The 20,951-nt window shown below is 36.5% G+C and overlaps 1 protein-coding gene across 3 annotated transcripts in view; it reads left to right on the forward strand.

Annotated features, from left to right (window-relative positions):
- MGAT4D (MGAT4 family member D) overlaps window positions 1-20,951 on the forward strand; it is a 64,381-nt gene that overhangs the window by 21,929 nt on the left and 21,501 nt on the right. For all 3 annotated transcript variants that reach the window (XM_070258647.1, XM_023636517.2, XM_070258656.1), the window contains exons 4-9: window positions 4,364-4,497; window positions 7,607-7,653; window positions 15,589-15,702; window positions 17,377-17,452; window positions 18,737-18,851; window positions 20,349-20,479. In XM_070258647.1, the coding sequence (XP_070114748.1) occupies window positions 4,364-4,497; window positions 7,607-7,653; window positions 15,589-15,702; window positions 17,377-17,452; window positions 18,737-18,851; window positions 20,349-20,479 (617 nt within the window). The remainder of the gene's footprint in view (window positions 1-4,363; window positions 4,498-7,606; window positions 7,654-15,588; window positions 15,703-17,376; window positions 17,453-18,736; window positions 18,852-20,348; window positions 20,480-20,951) is intronic.

The following is a 20,951-nucleotide window of genomic DNA, read 5'->3' on the forward strand; positions in this document are numbered from 1 at the left end:
TTTAAGTTTTAAAATGTAATCCATTAAAATGACACTCAGATTGACATACAGACCACCAGCCTATCTGGCAGTGATTTGGATTACCAGAAATCAGTATATTGTCTGGCAGAAAAAATTGTTCAGTAAGTATTGGGAGACTTGAATTCAAATTCAATTTTAATACAGATGCTTTGAAAATAAGTCAATATAAGTCAAACATACAATAAGCATCTGCTGAGTGCTTGGCAACTCTTTTCTCCTTTGGTTTTGGTAAATCTATTCAAGATATCTTAACCCAGATATCTTGGTTATCTTTCTAGGTCCCCATCTTTCTGGGGACCAGAGTCAGCAAAAACTTTACAGAAGAGGTGATGTTTGCACTAACCCGTGAAAGATGAGTTCAAGCTCACCAGGTGTAGAAGAGAAAAAGCATTTGAGTTAGAAGCAGGGATATTAAGGCCAAGTCTCAGAACACCTGCCATTCTCACAAACCTTGTTCATTCCAGTGAGGCACTCTAGGTCAGAGGTCAGCAAACTAGAGCCCACAGGCCAAATTTGCTTGTTTTGAAATAGTTTTGTTGGACCATAGCCATACTCATCGTTTACTTGTCTGTGGCTGCTTTGGCACTACAAGGCCGGCGTTGAGTAGTTGCGACAGAAACAGTCTGGCCCGGGAGCCAAAAATGTTTACTATCTAGCCCTTTATAGAAAAGTTTGCTGACCTCTGCTCTCGGCAGTTCGGTGGGAATCAGTAAGTGCTGTTTTATATCACATGCCTCTGACAAGCCTCTCGTGTTGGGATGGGGGTGCCAGATGACATTGTTTAACATTGACTGAATTCTCACTGTGTACCATACACTGAGTTGCTATGTTTTCTTTCATTATCTCATTTAATCTTCATAACCCAATGCAGTAGGCCCATGATTATCTGTATTTTACACCTGAAAAAATTGAGGCTTAGAGAGATTAAGGAAGTTTTTGAAATCACACTTGTAAGTCTTTAACTGCATCAGATTCCCTCTTGGGAGTGTTTTGATTGTGGCATATAAATATGCACATATACGTGCTTGTACACGTGTGTTTGAATGTATGAGAGAGCGTGTGCTGGATGAAAGCTGGAGTTTATGGGAAGAGGAGTTGAAAGACACAGAAAAAAACCAATGCATAGAATCTATAAGATATTAGATACCAAGAATAAGCACAGCTGTGGAAAAGCATCAGCAAAGATAAGCAGAAGCCCATGATATAGAGTGAAAGGAAAGAGGGAGAGAGATGCTGGTAATTGGGAAGAGTAATAGAGCTCTGTTCCCTGGGGCCGGGGGCAGGGGTCGGTGGGAGGTGGGTTGAGATAAACCAGTAATCAGAACTGTGTTAAATCCTGAATAATTTTCCAATTTCCCAACTACGTCCTGATTTCCAGCTATGCTGTATTTATATTGGTCCTTCTTTCAAGGTCCCTTTGGTGGCTTTTCTTAGGTTTTTAGGGGGACCGGCCTGCATATAACGCTTCATTACCAGAGGCAATATAAAGGGAGATTTTGTTTCTGGTAACTAAAAGATCTTAACACATAAGACATTTGCAAATGTATTGAAGCCTGTAGCATAGCCTACTGGGGAATCTATCATCAGTCTTATTTATTCTATATTCTGAATATATCTCAAATAATTTCTGCTCTTTGTAGCCCCTCTACAACTGTTTTTTAGTGAGCCCCTCATTTCTTGCCTTGTCTATTTCAATAGACGTAATTTTTCTCATGACTTTAGTATTACTAAGTGAGTCCATGCTTTCCTCAGAGATGCGTACTAAAATGCGTAACTCATCTTGCTCAACTCTTGCTTAGAATCCCTCACTAGATCCTCGGTGCATATAGGATGAAGTTAGCTCCTTGACATGGCATACTCATAATAGGCTATATCTTTCAAATCTCAATTTCTACCACTTCCTTCCATTTCCAGCGACTCCAAACCACTAGCAGTCCCCAAAAATAGACCAAGCTCTTTGAGATCTCCATGTATTTGTACATGCTGATCACTGCCTATAATGAGCACACCACCTCCTATCAACCCACAGCTAATTTGTTGTGTAAGTCCCTTATCCAGTATGACTTTTCATCTTAACTGACAACTTCTTTGTGAAGCCTACCATGTCCCCTCGTTTAACAAGCTTCTGCTTTGTGCCAGGCACTTGCTAGGCCCTGGGGATATAGTGGTGAACAAGATGTGGACCTCATCCTCATAGAGACAAATGAGAAAGCAATTACAATATAGAGTGACCAGTGCCATAATGGAGGAAACACAAGTGTGAGCCAAGTAATCTATCCTCAGGGAATTGGGGAAAACTTTCTGGAGGAAGTAACATCTAAGCTGAGACATGAAGAGTAAAAAGAACTGGAGTAGGCTAAGCAGGGGACAGGTAGGTGATGGATAGTGGAAAGGTGGAGGATGGTTGTCCAGATAGAGGAAAAGAAATGTGAAAGATCTAACAGCAAGAGAGCCTGGGAAAAGAGTGTGGCTTGTGTGCACAAGTGGGGCTGGAGGCTATCAGCAATAAGACATGGCACAGAGGCCAAATAATTAAAGGGGCTTATCCGTTCATTTACTCATCCCAAATTTATTGACATTACTATGTTCCAGTCATTATATTAGTGCTGGACTTATAATGGTGAGCAAGAGAGCATCAGTGTCTGCCCTCACCAAGCTTACATTCCAGCTAGGAAAACAACAGGTAAAAATAAAAAGGATAAGAAATACTATGAGAGATGAAGTAAGAATATATAGCTGGTACACCCAAGCTAATTTAGAAAGAATGAGCAGAATTAGCACAAGGAATCTGAAGAATGAGTGGAATTAGCACAAGGAATCAGAAGAATGTTCTATGCATGTGCAAAGGCCTGAAGATGAGAAAGTGGTATTTGGTCAATTTGAGAAGCTGACAGACTGTTAAGTAATACTGGTTTGGAAAGAGGATAGTTGAAACAGAAGACGTAGGGCGAGACCAGGTCACTAAGGGCCTTGTGAACTTTTGTAAGTGTACTCCTTATCTTAAGGCATGGGAAGCCATTCCAGGAATTGCATTTTAGAGTGGATCTCGCAGCTTGAAACTTGACTCCTGCCCGACATCATCCATAAAAATCAATTCTAGGTGGACTATTCATCTAAATATGAAACACAAACAATAAACCATCTAGAAGATGTTCAGGAGAATATCTTTATGACCTGAAGATAAGCAAAGATTTCTCAACAGGAATCAAAAAGTACTAACTATAAAGGAAATGACTGATAAATTGCACTCTAGTAAAATTAAGAATTTGTGTTCATAAACAGGTAAAACATTGAAAAAGGAACCAAGAGTGGGAGACAATGTTTGTAACACATATAATTGACAAAGGGCTCATGTTCAGAATATATCAAAAGCATCAATAAATCAATAGGAAGAATGAAGACAACTCAATAGAGAAATGGGCAAGAGCTTAAACAGAGATTTCACAAAAGAATATCCAAAGGCCAAAAACATATTTTTATATATGTTCAAACTCAATACTAATCGGAGAAATACTGATTCCTTCTGTTCTCACCAAAGTTCAAGAACTTTTTTTTTAAATAAATGCTTCTCAGTTTGTTGTATACCAGGGTCCTGATTGTTTTGACAATTTTTTTCCCTAAGTTTATTAGTCTTCTTAGGGAGAAGATTTTCTGAGTTCCTCACTCAGCCATTCTGGAAGTCCTTATCCCCATCTTAAAGATGGGGAAATTGAGCTGGAGGGGCCGTGTTTCTTGACCAAGCTCATACAGCCAAGCACTATGCAGCCAAGACTGAGTTTGGGCAGACTTCGCTGATAGAATCTTCATATTTATTTATGATCACGTGAGGTCTAGTCTCCCAGTGCTTCAGTTATTATTGTGCAATAAAATCACTTAGAGGCATGGATTCATTCCAGCAAATCATTTGGAAATTACTTCATACATTTTTTTTACAGATGAAAATATTTCGTAATATTGTCCTTATTTTGGGTTCCAGCTTCTCCTTAGGAAAAAGAGTATAGAATCAGCCAATGTATGACATTTTGTACCCACTTAGATGAAAGCTGTAGTAAATGGAGAGTGGTTAGTTTTATTTTTGCCGACATCCTCCAACATGAGAATATCTTGGAGTCTATTTAATGTGTTTACTAACAATCCATTGCAAATTGAAATTTCCTGGAACAGAAAATGAAATATGTGATAAAAATTAACAGTAGTTTGGAGTTTTTTTGGAATACAGTTTCAAACACTCTTTCTATGACCATACAACTAACCCAAACATACAAGTAAGCATAGATAATAATGCTAAATTATGTTTTTCTCTGTGGTTTGAAATGATGATTCCATACTCCTTTGTTTGCAGTTTCCTTTGCGCTGGGTATTCCCACTGTTAACAGAGGAAATCATACTTACCTGAAGCAAACCCTGACCTCTATTGTCTCCAGAATGACTCTTTCGGAAGAGAATGACTCTGTGGTTATTGTCTCTATTGCAGATGTGCGTATGAAAAATAAGTAGGTCTCCTCATTCCCAACCTGTAGCCTCCAAATACACTTCCTCCATGGTAACCACTGTATTATTTTGAATTTCTCTCTTAAATTTAAAAAAACAATTCCTAGATGCCTTTTTTTGGTAGCAAACCATGTACTGAATACCTGTTTGACACCAAGAAGAAGAAATTAAGTACGTAAATCTAAAAAGAAAATATAATGGTTCCATGTGGAGAAATAAGATTGCATGTTAAATGTGTTAATAGGAGCCTTGCCTACTATATGGTAAAGAAATTATATTTGCAACCAGAAAAGTAAAATTGATGCTACAGTAATAAAATCTGGCCAGCCCCAAAAAAGGTTGGTATACAAATCAGGAAAGAATTTATGTTAAGTAACAATAACTACCACTAATTGAAGGACCCCTTTCCACATCTGTAGGATAGTGGACAATTTCTATACACATTATTTATAGCCTGTATTACACTTCTGTAAAGTAGGTATTACCATCTGACTTTACAGATGAAGAAACTGGAGCTTAAATAAAGTTAGTAACTTGTGGAGTAACTCATAGAGCATCTTCAAATCTAGGTCTCTCTGATGGCCCCAAAGTTTTCAATCCTGCCTCTAATGCCATGTAGAACCATAAAGAACTGTTTAAATATTAACACCATAAGATCTTTTGAAGGGGAATTTGGCAACATGTATCAGATTTAAAATGTGTATATCCTTTGTTCCAGAAATCTCAATTCTGGGAAGTTATCCTAAGGAGATAAACAGGCAAGAATTTCAAAATAATAAAAATATGACAGTATAGTCATGCAGTAGTTGGGAAGAGACTCTAGGTCTAGATTGCCAATGGTCAAATGCCAGCTTCTCAGGCTAGCCGGGTGGTGTAGCAGTTAAGTTCACGCACTCCAATTTGGAGGCCTGGGGTTCGCCAGTTTGGATCCTGGGCACAGACCTACGTGCTGCTTATCAAGCCATGCTGTGGCAGGCATCCCACATATAAAATAGAGAAAGATGGGCACAGATGTTAGCTCAGGGCCAATCTTATTCAGCAAAAAGAGGAGGATTGGAGGCAGATGTTAGCTCAGGACCAATCTTCCTCAAAAAGAGAAAAAAGGTCACAAATGCCAGCTTCTCTACTGTCTTGCTTGTGAACTTGAACAAGTTACTTTGCTCCTGTATGCTTCACTTCTCTTATCTGTAAAATAGTGATAATCATATTACCCACGTCATAGGGTTGTTTTGGAAATTAAACTAGCTAATATATTTAAAGTATTTAAAATGATGGGTGGCACATGGTAAGTGTTCAATAAGTAATTCTTTCAAGGATTTTCAGTGCTCTGTTGCTTTATAAAAGCATGATATTGGAAACAACCAAAATATCTATCAACAAGAGGCTGATTAAATACTTATGTCTATGTTGCAACCATTGAGGGGAGAATGAATATCTATAGTCACTGACGTAAAATGATGTCCACATCATATTATTGAGTGAAAAAAGTTGTAAAGCATCTTGTTTAACGTAATATTATCTTTGTAAAATGTGCTAGAAAGAGAAGGGAGGAAGGAAGGAGGAAGAAAGATATAAAGACAGATGAAATGTATAAAGAGAAAAACAGAATGAGCAATCATGGTCTCCAAAATATAAATAATGGTTATCTCTGGATGTTGGGAGTTAGAAGGATCTTTGTTGTCCTTTCTTTATTCTTTTCTCTATTGTTTGAATTTCCTGTAATAAACTTATCTTTGAATGCAGAAAAAAACTCCAACAAAACAAGCAGTTGAAGAACTAATAGGAAAATATAAATGAAAGGTTAAACAATCATTCTCTCCAAGTTAATTTCTTAATATTGGAAGCATATACAAGGTCTCCAAAACGTTTTGTCACATTTCCTCTGTTACATGTTACAATCTTTATTTCTTTGCTGTTGACACAATGCACATGTGCCCAAAATGTTTAGACCAATAATAAAATATTGGGGGACAAATTTTAAAATGGAATATAAAATGCTAAAGAAGTGTAACTTTAGTACTATATTTAAAATATCATATGTTTCAGTGGGTAACAAATAGCTGTGATTCAACTTTTTTTAAATAATTTTTTTTTTTTTTTGAGGAAGATTAGCCCTCAGCTAACATCCAGCACCAATCCTCCTCTTTTTGCTGAGGAGGATTGGCCCTGAGCTAACATCTGTGCCCATCTTCCTCTACTTTATATGTGGGATGGCTGCCACAGCATGGCTTGATAAGTGCTGTGTACGTCCACACCTGAGATCTGAACCAGCAAAGCCCGGTCCACCGAAGCGGAACGTGTGAACTTAACCGCTGTACTACTGCGCTGGCCGCTAGGCATGATTCAACTTATGGCTATCTTAAGAACCTTATGTACTAGTTATCTGCATCATGACTGGTATTTTTAAACTAACTACATTCATTCAGAATTGCCTTTCAGAGTACTCAGATTTGATCCTAGAACTATCATTGTTGAAAATATTTCCAGAATTTTACCTTGGGAGTGCTGGTGGGCCCTGAAGCTACATCTTGTAAATGTCATCAGTTATGTTAAAAAAAATGATCTGAGAGAATAAACCCCCAAAAGCTAATTTGCAAATGAGTCTGTCATCTAATCCAGCATAGTGTTCGATGAAGAGTAGGTACACAAAGTTTGTTGATGGAAGAAAATTTGGTAATCAAGCTGAGTAATACTGTCTGGAAAAATGTGATGTAATTTTGAAGTAAGCTTATTGTCGTATAATACTCATAAAATGAAGGCATTTTCAAAAAGAGCAGTACTTTGAAATAAGCCATCCCAAATTTTAGGACAAAACTGTTTTAGGTACATAAGTTTTTGTATACTAATTTTTAAGTGTAAATAACGTGTAGTGATATTTCATATTGTGACAAAGGGAGAATGAAATATTTTTGATGTTCAAGTCAGATCTTTTAGACACATGGATATTTTAAATTCTTTTATAGAAAGTGAAAACAGTAGAAATGATTAGGACATGATGACATTCCACACATAAACTAGAGTTACATGTAGTAAACATGTATTAGTAAAATAGGAGGCATGCTTGGTTTCAGTGAAATATTTTTCTCATTCTTAGAGTAATGAAGATTATGTAAAATCTGTTGTTGACATGATTACAAAAAAGTAAGTACTGTTCAATAAATTTAAAAATAGCCCTTCTTTCATTTTTCTATCCTATTTTTTATATCAATTATATAATTTCATTAGTGATCAATTCTTCTTAATGAGTGTAGCTGTGCAGAAAGAACCTGTAGTTCTGTCTAAGCTGTGATGAAGTATAGCTTGTAATTTTCCCCAATTTTGTAGGTTATCTACCTATTAAAATCCATATTTTTCATGTTATTATTGTTACACTATCTATTCCCCCATGAAATTCATTGCCTCTGAGAGAAGCCTACTTGATTATTTTTAAAACATTCTTGTGTTCCTTACTGTATGAAGTTACTTTCACTGCTGCTGCTTATAATCTCCTGCTGTATGCAGCCCAGGATATGCAGGCACATACAGACGAACCAATGTGAAGTTATTTATCAAGCAAGTTGCTCTGGAATGGAGTCAGCTTTCCAGATCGTTATGTTCAAGTGGGCGATACAACTGGTAAAAAAAAAACAAATCACAGCAAGGAAGCCAGTGTTATCGTAGGAGTATGAGTAAGGCACTATGAGAACACAGAGAGGGGGAAGTATTTCACTCTATCTGTAGGTATCAAGAAGGACTTTGTGGAGAAGGTAAGAATTAAGCTGAGTCTAAAGGTGTAAGCAGACATTCTTCAGGCAGACAAAAGGAGAAAGGGAATGCCTGGCAAACAGAATTGCTTGAGAAGGCAGAAAAGCCCCAAAGGGAGCATGCTAGATTTTTGGAAATATAAGTATATTCGGGAACATGGTTGGTTGGGAGTAGGGAGGAAGGATTGGTGGGAGCTGAGGCAGGCCATGATGAGATCATGAAGAGCCTTAGGTATCGTGCAGAAGAATAGGTGCTTTATGCTACAGACTGGGGTTGCAAACATGCTCTTCAAGCCTAATCTGGCTAACAGATATGCTTGGTTTCGCCAGCAAAGTGTTGCATTTTGTTTTGTCTTTTCCTCAACCAAAAGCTCAAGTGGATGAGGCAACATTATTCTGGTCAAAAGAATTCCAGCTGATAACTGTAGAATTAATAGAATTAGAAAATCACCGTTTTGAGACATAACTGATTCAGGCATGTCATTAAGTGACAGGTGGGTGGGGAACTTTACAAGGAGGGTGTAGCAGTTAGCATCCAAACGGGAGAGCTCTTGGTAGTTCAGAAAGCAGAAATAGAGGGAATTCAATACAAAGAATAGGTCGAAAAATTTTACAAAGGCTGAGAGAACAAAAGGTAGAAGAAGAGACGGGAGAAGCATACAGGGAGATGGGGCTACACCCCGAGATCTGACACTGGGCTGCACCTGCTGCTGCCCTGTTGTAAATGCTGCGACAGCGGGGTCTAGTGGTGCCGCCTCCGTCAGAGCTGCAACCTCCACCAACTCTGCTGCTCCTGCCAGTGCTGACATCACTGCTGCTGCTGCTGCTGGAGACTTCACCTAAAACCGAAAGTGGCAAGAATGTCCTCCTCTTCTACGGCCTTCCAATCTCTTGTTACTTACTGCCTCCGACAGGCAGAACCTACCGGGAAGCTGGCTAGCACAGGTGCCTGGGACTGTGGTGTGCAGACCTCCAGCCCTACGATGCATGGCAGAGCAGAGGGCGAGAGTGTGGGCCGAGATCAGACGGGCATCAGCAGGAAGGGACCAAGTTCCCCGACCTGAACCTCTGATCAAGCTCCGTATCACTGGAAGCCAGTCAGGCATTTTGTCCCTCCTGTTTTGATGCAAATGAAATACAGAATGAAATAACTATAGGGAGTTATTGCCCACCACCCTCCAAAAAACAAAACAAGCTTGAATCTCATCAAGCCTCTAGAAGTAAATTCCAGTTTAGAGTATTCATAGTGAATGGAGGAAGCAATCTGGAGAAAACCACCAGGACGTGGGACAGTCTACAGGACAACTTTTCTATAAAACAGTTCTTTAAACAAGACAGTTGCATTAAAAAAAGGAAAAAAAGAAATAAAAACTAAAGTGACTGGTCTAGCTAATAAGTTTTAAAAAGATATTAGAAATACTCAATTATAATGAGAAGATTTTTTGTGGATACTCCTTTGAACATCACCCCCACCCCCATTAGATACTACTGGGGACATTTGATAATGAACTGAGTATTATGTGATATTGAATAATTATTCTTGGTTTTGTAAGGTGTAATAATGGCTTGTGGTTATGTAAATGTCCTTTTTTGATTTTCACACTGAAGAATTTAAGGGTGAAATGTGATATCAAGGATTTTTTTTTCTTTTTTTAAAGATTGGCACCTGAGCTAACTGTTGCCAATTTTTTTTTCCTGCTTTATCTCCCCAAATCTCTGCAGTACGTAGTTGTATATCTTGGTTGTACATCCTTCTAGTTGTGTCATGTGGAACGCTGCCTCAACGTAGCCTGACGAGCGGAACCATGTCCGTGGCCAGGATCCTAACCGGTGAAACCCTGGGCCGCGGCAGCGGAGCACGTGGACTTAACCACTCGGCCACGGGGCCGGCCCCTAGGATTTGTTTTAAAATACTTCAGCAAAAAATAGTGGGCTGTATAGATGAAACAAGCGTCGTAAAAATTAATGGCGGTTGAAATCGGGTGATTTGGGATTCACTATATTTCTACTTTTGTGTGTGTTTCATAATTTTCATACTACAAATTTAAAGAATCAAATCAGACTATTCTCAACAAGCTTAACTGATGGGGAGAAAAGTTAAAACACAGTAGCTTGAGGGAAAGTTGTGTTTGGGGAGGTTTTGAGTTGGAGCAACTTGAGTGTTTTGTATGTCCTCCAGTGGAGAAGAAGGAGCTGATGGAGCGAGGTCTGTGGGGGATTGGATGCAGGATACACACGGAAGGAGATTTAGGCAGGACTAAGCTAAGACTAAAGGAAAAAGAGATAAGAACAAGTGAAAGACTGGAAGAAAATAATTAGTTTGGGGAGAGAGGGTGACATGAAAGAGTCCTCTCCATAAAGGTTCCTCTCTTCTCTGTGAAGGAGATAAGATCATGTGTTGAGAATGAGCGATTTGTTGGTGGTAAATGAATTTGAGAGCAGTAGTGAAGGCTCGAAGTTGGTGATGTGTGCAAAGGGAGATGGAGTGGCACAAGATGAAATAAAATACCATATATGTCTAGTTTTCACCAAAAAAGTTTCCCCAGAAAAAAAGTTGCCTTATACTTGAATCCTTAAAATGTTCTCCTGTCAGGATATGCTCTCATGTGCTTTATTCTCAATAATAAACCACTGTTTGGAGAAGACGCATTAGCCTGAAATGACTTATGTCTCTGCTAGTTTGGTATCCTTATAAGGGATTCTTGACAGGATCAGTTAAAAAGAAGGCAAAAGTTTACAAACAATTGCTGGGGATATGACCACATAATTGCAAGACTTTTGAAGATGACTTTAAAAAGAATTATGGTATGTGGTTATTTGTGGAGATCACAAATGAAAATATTACTTATGTTTTGCTATAAAATGTTCAGAGACAATGCCACTGGTTTCAGAAATTGCTGTATTTTAGTTAGACCTGAAGGTCAAATGTACCTGAGAACTATGTCAGATGATTCAGAAAGTGATTCTAGTGAGAATAAGGGTATTGACATTAACAATGCAGGATAAAGAGGTGGAATAAAAGATGTAAAAACATAAAACTCCTAGAAGAAAATATAGGCGGTACACTCTTTGGCATCGATCTTTGAAAGATCTTTCAAATACCACGTCTACTCGGGCAAGAGAAACAAAAGAAAAACATAAACAAATGGGACTTCATGCGACTAAAGAGCTTCTGCAAGTCAAAGGAAACCAGGAGCAAAACAAAAGACAACCCACAAACTTGGAGAAAATATTTGCAAACCATATATCCAACAAGGGTTAATCTCCAAAATACATAAAGAACTCACACAACTCAACAACAGCAAGACAAACAACCCAATCAAAAAATGGGCAGAGGATATGAACAGATATTTTTCCAAAGAAGATATTTCAGGTGGCCAGTAGGTACATGAAAAGATGTTCAACATCACTAACCATCAGGGAAATGCAAATCAAAACTACATTGAGATATCATTTTACACCCATTAGAATGGCTAGAATCACTTAAGACAAAAAATAACAGATGTTGGAGAGGATGTTGAGAAAAGGGAACCCTCATATATTGCTGATGGGAATGCACACTGGTGCAGCCACTGTGGAAAACAGTATGGAGAGTTCTCAAAAAATTAAGAATCAAAATACCATACAACCCAGCTATTCCACTGCTTGGGTGGAATACTTGGGTATTTATCTGAAGAACTTGAAATCAACAATTCAAAGAGCACACTTATGCACCCATATGTTCATTGCAGTACTATTCACAATAGCCAAGACGTGGAAGCAACCCAAGTGACCATAAACTGATGAATGGATAAAGAAGATGTGGTATATATATATACAATGGAATACTACTCAGCCACAAAAAAGGAGAAAATCATCCCATTTGCAACAACACGGATGGAACTTGAGGGTATTATGTTAAGTGAGATGAGCCAGACAGAGAAGACAAACACTGTATGATTTCACTCATATGTGGAAGATAAAGACGTGGACAAAGAGAACAGATTAATGGTTACTTAGGGAAAGGGGATTAAGGAGTAGGCATAAGGGGTAAAGAGGCACATATATGTGGTGACTGACAAATAATAATGTACAACTGAAATTTCACATCATTATAAACTATTATGACCTCAATAAAAAATTTTTCAAAAATTGGAATAAAGTTATTTTTGTGAGAATAAAATAAAACTATAATTTAAAAATAGCACATTATAGAATATGAGGTTAGAAATATGTGGTTGTATCTAAGTTAATGTAGACACATAGCTTTTCATTTACATACCCAAACTTATATGTTTAGCTCAAAATCCCTTCTCTAGGTCTTCTCATTGGGGATAATGAGGGATTGCTCTATATTTTATCAACCCTAAATTTGAGACTATATAGCAATTTTTAGAGGATGCAACTAAGGTTATATACAACCTTATATGAAACTGTATATAACTATGTACTTTATACAAAACTATAGAGCTGTAAAGTTTCCACTCTTATATGACAATAAGCCAAAATCATTCATCTATAATGGCAACAACCTATATTATTTTCTCCAGTTATTGGCAACTAGCAATTCTACTATCATTATCTCAAGGTCTTTTAATCATATCCATAACCTAACAAGCTAGAAAAATTTTAAAGAGTCCTAGAAAGGTGTCACCATACAGCATTCCAAGGGTCTTGCTTAAGAGGAATTGCATAAAACTGTGCTTGGAATCTTTCTCTCCATCAGTAAGGGGAGATTATTCTATTAATGTAGAAATTACTTGTAACTTGACTTTTGTTGCTTTTGGACTTTGGGTAAAATTGTCTAGAGGACAATATTTACTTATTAACCTCTGTAATACAAACCTTTTGATGATTGCGTATACAGCAACTTGATGTCATTTTCACTTGCCTCTGTTATTCTAAATTGCTGTACACAGTCCTAAGGCTTATAGTCATGCAATTTCATTTTAAAAAAATGCAGACATTATGTTACTAAATTTTTACCCCAAAGCAGACAATAAGTATTCCCCATTCTTTTCTTCCATACCAGCATTTTCTATTCCCTAAGGAACGTATTAGAATTAATTTTCAAAAATCTTTCCGTTTGATATACCATGAAATCAGAGGGCAGCCAGTAAGGCTTTCACCCCCTACATTCCCCCATTTACGCTCCCACCAAAGTAAATAAATAACATAGAGCCTGGGAAGAATTCAAGTGTGTCTTTTGAACAGTTCTTTCCCTGCCAGGTATGTATTGCTATTCCAGTTTTATAGATCAGGAAATTGAAGGTCAGAGAAAGTAAATAACTCACTCCAAATTTGAAGGCAAAGGAAGCAAAATTGGTACATTCACTTTTCTGGTTCAAAACACTGCATTCTTTCTAGCACATGACACTACTCCTACCCCATGATCAGGATACATCCCTATTATTAAACATCTCCAAACCATTTAAAAAGCAAGTGAAAGGAATACAATTGTCCACATTCCAATGACTCATAGCTAAAAAAGCATGTGCTTTCTTTCTTCTGTGTGTGTGTGTGCTTACACATACTCAGGCAATCCTTGATTTGCACGATAATATGGGGACATAAAAATGATTGTGCAGGTTGAAACCATGCAAAAGGCGATATTCACAATCAATGGGAAAAATTACAATTGTTCCATGACCTTTAAACATTTGCGAAAACATTAAATATTCTCTAACTGTTGACTATTAATGTTTAGAAAAATGAAAAATATAGTAAAGCTAATATTCGTTTAGTAAACTGTCATATAAAACATAAGAATTATTGAGAATAAAGTATTTTATTTCCTCTAGAAAATTTATCAAGAGTATAGTTTACAGTATTTGCCTTCTTCTTGTCATGCAGCTTAAATACGGAGCGAATATCTTTTTTATGCCTTTGCAAATTGTCGTACTCCTCTCTGAGTCTGGATCAGCCTCCTACATTTTATTATTTGAATTTTCAATGCTGTGAAATATCTCTGAGAATTCCTTTAATGTGAAGTGTTTTGCCAGCATCACATCCAATGGGACATCCTTTCCACCACAGCCACTTTCCTCATTTATGTCAGATAGGTTCACTTCACCAAGTGCCTCTGCCTGCGTACCTAGAGTCTCTCTGAATAGCAGCAGTGTCAGCCTTCCCAGGCTCAGCTCTCTTGGAATCTTATTCCAAATTCACCTTCAGTGTGATTACTTTCTGTGCTTTCATCTGTTGGCCACTTCCCTCTTTTGATTATTCATTTTAATTCTGTGTCATGTGGGCTTTTTTGTCACGGGGAGACAAGGAAGCAACACAACTACGTGTTTTGCTGCCTGCAAGTGAACTGAATAACAGATGCACAGTGACCAGTCACCAACAGACTTCGAAAGAAGTGGCAAGATGGTGATGTGCATTTGTTATTTATGTAGTGATCTGTGAACTAAAGAGCCAGCAGCGAAGTTTGTACTTTCTGCAACTATTCACGGTTAATATACCATGGTGAGTGGGAGACTGGTATTATTTAACTAAAATGTGGTAACTGAAATTCACACATATGGAAATGGTCCAAAGTGAAGACTGCCTATTTTGCACATAATTGAGATCATTCATATAAACTCTGTCCTTCTTGTTCACCTAATAGTAGAAAATAAACATTTCCTTGAGACTTTAACATTATAACAAATAACGTAATGCCTAAATTTAAATCTCACTTAAGGTCATATTATATCTCTCTCAAGGAAAACCATTTAAAATGCTCTATCTGGTCTCCCATCCTTTGCCTTGATGATACGAGATTTATATTACAGTGTTTTGAGCAATATTTTATTCATGTTAATGATGTCCTTGTTGGTCTATAAATATTAACTTCTAAAAATAAAGATTCTAAAAAGCACATATAGTCCTCCAGTGAGCTGTGGACAAGAGTCACATTTAGTCCTTGCTTGCTGTGGCAGTCTAGTTTCAGGAGCCACATTGCTATTCAGTAGGAGTCTTGTTAAACTCAAAATTGCATGCTTAAAAAAACCATCTAATGTTCTTGCTCTTTTGCATTTACTGTATTATTCTAATCATTAGTTTCATTATCTTGGATCTATTAGAGTACATATCTGATTGTAAACTTAAAAAAATTTAAAGTATCTATAATTTGTATGAGAGGAAATAAATTTTATATATTTTAATTTTTTGATATGTCTGTCACTAATTTACAAAAGAAATACTTTGGCTAAAAAATATTAGTTTCATGATGTTGATGTCATGTATCAACGTGAAATAATTGAAATAAAAATTTTAGGTGGACATGCATAAGGAAATTCTTTTTAAGTATTTATGTTGTTTTGGTAAACCAAATATTCACTTACAAGCGTCCATTTACTTTTACTTATAGATTCAGAAAGCAAGTGAAGTCTGGGTCCTTAGAGGTCATTTCAATACCTGCCTATTTTTATCCAACCATGTTACATGACAAGGAATCAACTGAGGACTCAGAAAAATTAGAGCGGTATGACCTTTTAGAAAATAGTATCCTTAAATAACTAACTTTACCTGATGAAATGTTGGAATCAGCATCTAATAGATCCTCTTTCAAACACAGCCACCTCCTGTTGGCTTCCAAGAGCTGACTATGTGCATCACTTCCCAACTCTGTGTTCAGTGACATCCAACGGGAAGTGTGAAATCGGGAGCATTTACACCATGGCAATGGGCAAAAGCTATAAATCAGGCTTCACCACCACCACCTCCCGACACCCGCCCTGCAGGGAAACAGCTGTTAAACATTTACCACCAGCACACCACTGATTATCTATATCCATATTTACAAACAATAATTAGCAAAGGCCTAATGCAGGAAAAAAGAAGCCCAGGGTTATGAATTATTATACGTAGATTTGAGTCCCAGCTTTTTTGTTTCCTGATCATCCTAGGCAGGTAATTGAGCCTTTTTTTCTTAGCTTTGTCAGCGATCCAGTGTGTATCATAAAATCTACATTACATTTTTGGCAAAGTCATTATGAGAACAAAATGATAGTATTTATAAAAGAATTTTGAAAAATTAAAAGCTCCATACGTGTACAAAGGATTATTATTCTTTGGTATAAATGTGGTAGATATTATAAGAAATGTAATAATTTGGCTCCTCAGAACTTAATAGAGCGAAAGACATGTCAGAATTCAGAAAAAAGTCTTATTCCAGGAAACTTATTAGCTCTGTTTTGTTTTAAAATAATAATAGTATTTCAGAATCTGGAAATCTTTTAAGGGTTTTGTTTTGCTTTTAATTAATGACCCGCATTATATCCAGTTTTCAGAGTCATAAAGCTAGAAGTCATTCTAGATCTTTGTTTTTCCTTCTGCCCTTTATGTGTCTATCCTTTTTTTAATCTCTCTGCACATCATCTCTCATCTCCATCCCTCTGCCTTAGACTTAGTTCAGGCCATTCCAGATCATAGCCTAGCCTAGCTTCTCTATTCCATAGCCAGAAGAATCCTTTTTCATATAAGATCAAGTCCAAAGTTTCCTGTGTGTCATGAAAGATCCTTCGTGATCCGGTCTCTGGCAACCTCACCACCACCAGCTTCATTTCCATCGACTCTCTCTGCTCTAAATCTAAGGTGGCATGTTCTTTCACACGTTTTGTACCCTTGCAATGCTGTTCCTCTGCACTGAATGCCCCACCTCCTTCTCCTCCACCCTGCCACCTTACTGTAAGTCATCATTGTCAATATCTTTATATGGCACTCATCTCATTGTGTTAATCTTATTATTTTTCTACATTTTCATACCCGATTACAAGATCCAGAAGGGCAAGAACTACGTTGTATATTGCTAGTATCTAGTTTAGTATTAAATTATAATAAAGTTTCTTTATACTTTCATCTGAACAAGACCTAAGATCAGAAAGGATATTCACTTTATTATGTAGATCAAGATTTAACTGAACCAAAACATAAAATAAATGGATTATGCTTATCCTAGTTTAGCAACGGCAGACACTGTCCACTGAGCAAAGATGGGAAAATTTTTAGTATAACGTATTCAACTTCTCTTAATGTAAATAGTACTTTATTTTAGCAAAGTATAAAACAAAATTTGTTTCTAATTACTGAAGTGTGCTTATAAATAAAAATTAAATAATAATGACAAATATTAAATGATTTTATTACTCATCTTTAGTTGGAAAACCAAACAAGTATTGGATTTTTGTTTTTTGATGCTGTATGCCCAGCCCAAGGCCATGTATTATTTACAGGTAAGACTTTGTTTTATATCTATATATATAATTTAAAGTAGAAGTATTAGGTTCTCCCTCCCTCCTTTGATTCCTTCCTTCCTTCACTTTACTTTATACTCAGAAAATAGAAAATATGCATTATATTAAAATGCCAAAAGCAAGCTTAAAGTTGATTATATATGAGTCTTCTTGCTGGGTTCACTATTAACAGAGGAAATTATAGCTACCTGAAGCAAACTGAAAAAAAATTCTCAAATTAGAAAAAAATAGAAATGGTACTGCCTACATTTCTCCACCCACAGTTTATTAAATTAAACAAGCACTTATTGTATGTCAGTGTCTATGCTTATCACTGCTACTCTACATTGCCTCACATTTTGTAAGTAACAGTTCCGTGCTGCCTTACCGTATTTGTGAAATAAATCAGTATATATAGTTTTTACTCCCTAAATTCCTGCGTATTGTTTAATAATGTTATGTTTCCCAACACTAAGTATACACCTCACCACAGGAGACACGAGACAACGTACAGTTGTGAGAAGGGTTTGCAGAATATCATTGGAGAATAGCTAGAGTTATAAAAAGGCCTGAAGCAAGGTCTTCTCTTATACTGGAAGAAAGAAAAAAAATCTCTTTTCATTCCTAGTTAGTGGCAATGTATTAGCAACATGAGATCCAGCCAATGTACTCTTCCTGATTTGAAGCAACACAATTCTATTTTGTGTTCTGGTACTGTGCCTGAGGACTTCCACATTTTTCCTAATCACTTAGGTGGCCCTCTTAGTCTATAGATTATGCATAATGTATATTAAATTATGAAAGAAAATTCTAGTTTCCCTCCCTGCCCTTCTTATAGAGAAGTATTTTTAGGCTTACTAGCACAATGATTCTAACGAGCTAGTTGTGGATGAGAGTAATAATTCCCTTTGCCATCTCTTTGCCAACTACAGTATCTGGCAATAGAACATGGCACCTATCATCCACACATAATGCCTTAAAATAGAAACTAAAGTCTTTGTGAGGATGAAAATGGATGCAGATAAATAGACTCTTCAAAGAGGATTTAGATTGAATGTTACGTATTAGTATTTAGGAGAGAAAGAGATCATCTCTGGTCTCAGAGTCAGAAAACGAAAATTGACCAACAGTAAATATTATCAGTGAATTGAACTAAAAATAAAATTATTACCTCATAAAAACATTTTTTCAGTGTATTCTTTTGAAAGTATTTTCAATTTCCAAGCTAATATCTTATTCAATGGAAGAATCAAAAGTTCTAATGCCTTTTTGGTTTTGTTCCAGCTAGAAGATGATATCATAGCTAAGAAGAGCTACTTTACAACAATCACAGATTTCGTACATAATATCACTTCAAATAACTGGTTTTCTATTGAGTTTTCAGTTCTTGGATTCATCGGTAAGCAATGGATCTAATTTGTGGGGTCAAGATTTTAGCACACAGTAAACTTAAAATTTCTCAAGAACTTATCAAAAAGTTTGTTCCTAAATGGAAAGGAATGGCGTGATTTCTATAAAGATACTATTACATTAGTAGTAAAATCAGATTCAAGGATCTGAATTTCAGAAGATGTCTTTTTAAACCAAATGTTTTTTCTGGATGGTAATATAAATAAACAGATTGACATCTATACTGTATGTTATAAAAACATATGATGGCTACCACTTGTTAAATGCTCGCTCTGAGTCTGGCATAAATGTTAACTCAGTGACTTAGACGCACTTCTCTCTATTTTACATAGAAAAACACTGAAACTCAAAGAATTAAAGTTGTAGAGAGAGGACTTTTAGCTTAGGACTGTTGTATTCTGAAGTCCCTGCGATTTCCAGCGTGCCAATGCTGACATACTTAAAAAAATCTGAAAATATGTGTATTATCCTCACTATAGAAAAGTTCCTAAAATTCTGTGCATGATGTGCTTTTTTCTGTTGTTTTACACTTCTTCTGTAGACTTTCCTTTTCTTTGCTTCCATTCTTTCCTGCGTTCTTCCTGTCCTTTTTTCTTTTATTTGACCCTCAAGGCAGCAAGTTGAATTACCATACTCACTTGATGTTTGTTTCATGCAGAACCTTCTCTTATTTTATTCCGCTGTTTTATGTGCAATCCCATAGATTTTCACTCTAATATGTTTGAAATATACATATATACATGTAAAATATTTGGTGTTTATCATGTTTATATCTGTTTAAAATTTACATAAATGGTGATATGAAAAACCTATTCCTGTTCCTTACATTTTTGTCCTCAAAACTAGATTTTAAAACTGTCAACATGTTGCTTTATGTTCATTTGGTTCATTGTTTTTTACGACTTAGAAGCGCTACTTGATTTCCCGAGAGTATTCACTGTTCTAAACCTGCTTCACACTTTTTCTCCCCAGAAGCGGTAATCCTCAATTCTTTTTTTGTGTTTTTTAAAGATTGGCACCTGAGCTAACAACTGTTGCCAATCTATTTTTTTTCTTTCTGCTTTTTCTCCCCAAATCCCCCCAGTACATAGTTGTATATTTTAGCTGTGGGTCCTTTTAGTTGTGGCACGTGGGACACCGCCTCAATGTGGCCTGATGAGTGGTGCCATGTCTGTGCCCAGGATCTGAACCAGCAAAACCCCGGGCCGCCGCAGCAGAGGGTGCGAACTTAACCACTCGGCCACCAGGCCGGCGCCGGTAATCCTTAATTCTTAAGCATATATATTATTTTACTTTATTATTCTCCAACTTCATCAATGTAAACTTTATTTAAATAATTTCTAAGGAATAGGATATATTTAATTTTTAATAATTTTTTTCTCTCTTCCCCTTTTCATGGAATGAACAATTTCATATAAGGGTCATGTTATGGTATATTGTATAAACACTCAAGAGTTACTTGGATTTCTTTACTTTTTCTGCATAGGAAAGCTATTCAAATCTGCGGACTTAACTGACTTTGTACAGTTTTTTTTAATGTTCTACAAAGATAAACCCATAGACTGGCTTTTGGGGTACATTTTTCAGATAAAGATGTGTCACCCAGGAGAAACAACTGTGAGTATTTCTTTACTTTATAAATATCAAATATTTTAGGAACATACTACCTGTCTAATGTAATTACCTAAAATTTGTTTACCTAAACAAATTTGATGAGTGCATCAATTTTTAAACTTCCCATATCTTAAATTTTTACTGACACTTATGCCTACTAAATGAAGTAATGAGGCCACAAATGCAGTGAAAAGTGGAAAGAAAGGGACAAACAGAAAAAAACAATGAAGTGGTAGACATAAATCCAAACATGTCAATATTTACATCAAATATAAATGGCCAAAATATACCAATTGAGATAGTTCATCAGGATGGATTAAAAAAACACTATGCAATTACTTGCTGTTGATACTCAGTTCAGATATAATGAAATAGATGGGGTAAAAGCAAAATGGAAAAAGATATACCATGAAGACATTAGTCAAAGGAAATCTGTAGTGGCTATATTATTATCAAAGTAGACTTCAGAGCAAAA

This window comes from Equus caballus, chromosome 2 (genome assembly GCF_041296265.1).
Source record: "Equus caballus isolate H_3958 breed thoroughbred chromosome 2, TB-T2T, whole genome shotgun sequence".
NCBI classification, from domain to species: domain Eukaryota; kingdom Metazoa; phylum Chordata; class Mammalia; order Perissodactyla; family Equidae; genus Equus; species Equus caballus.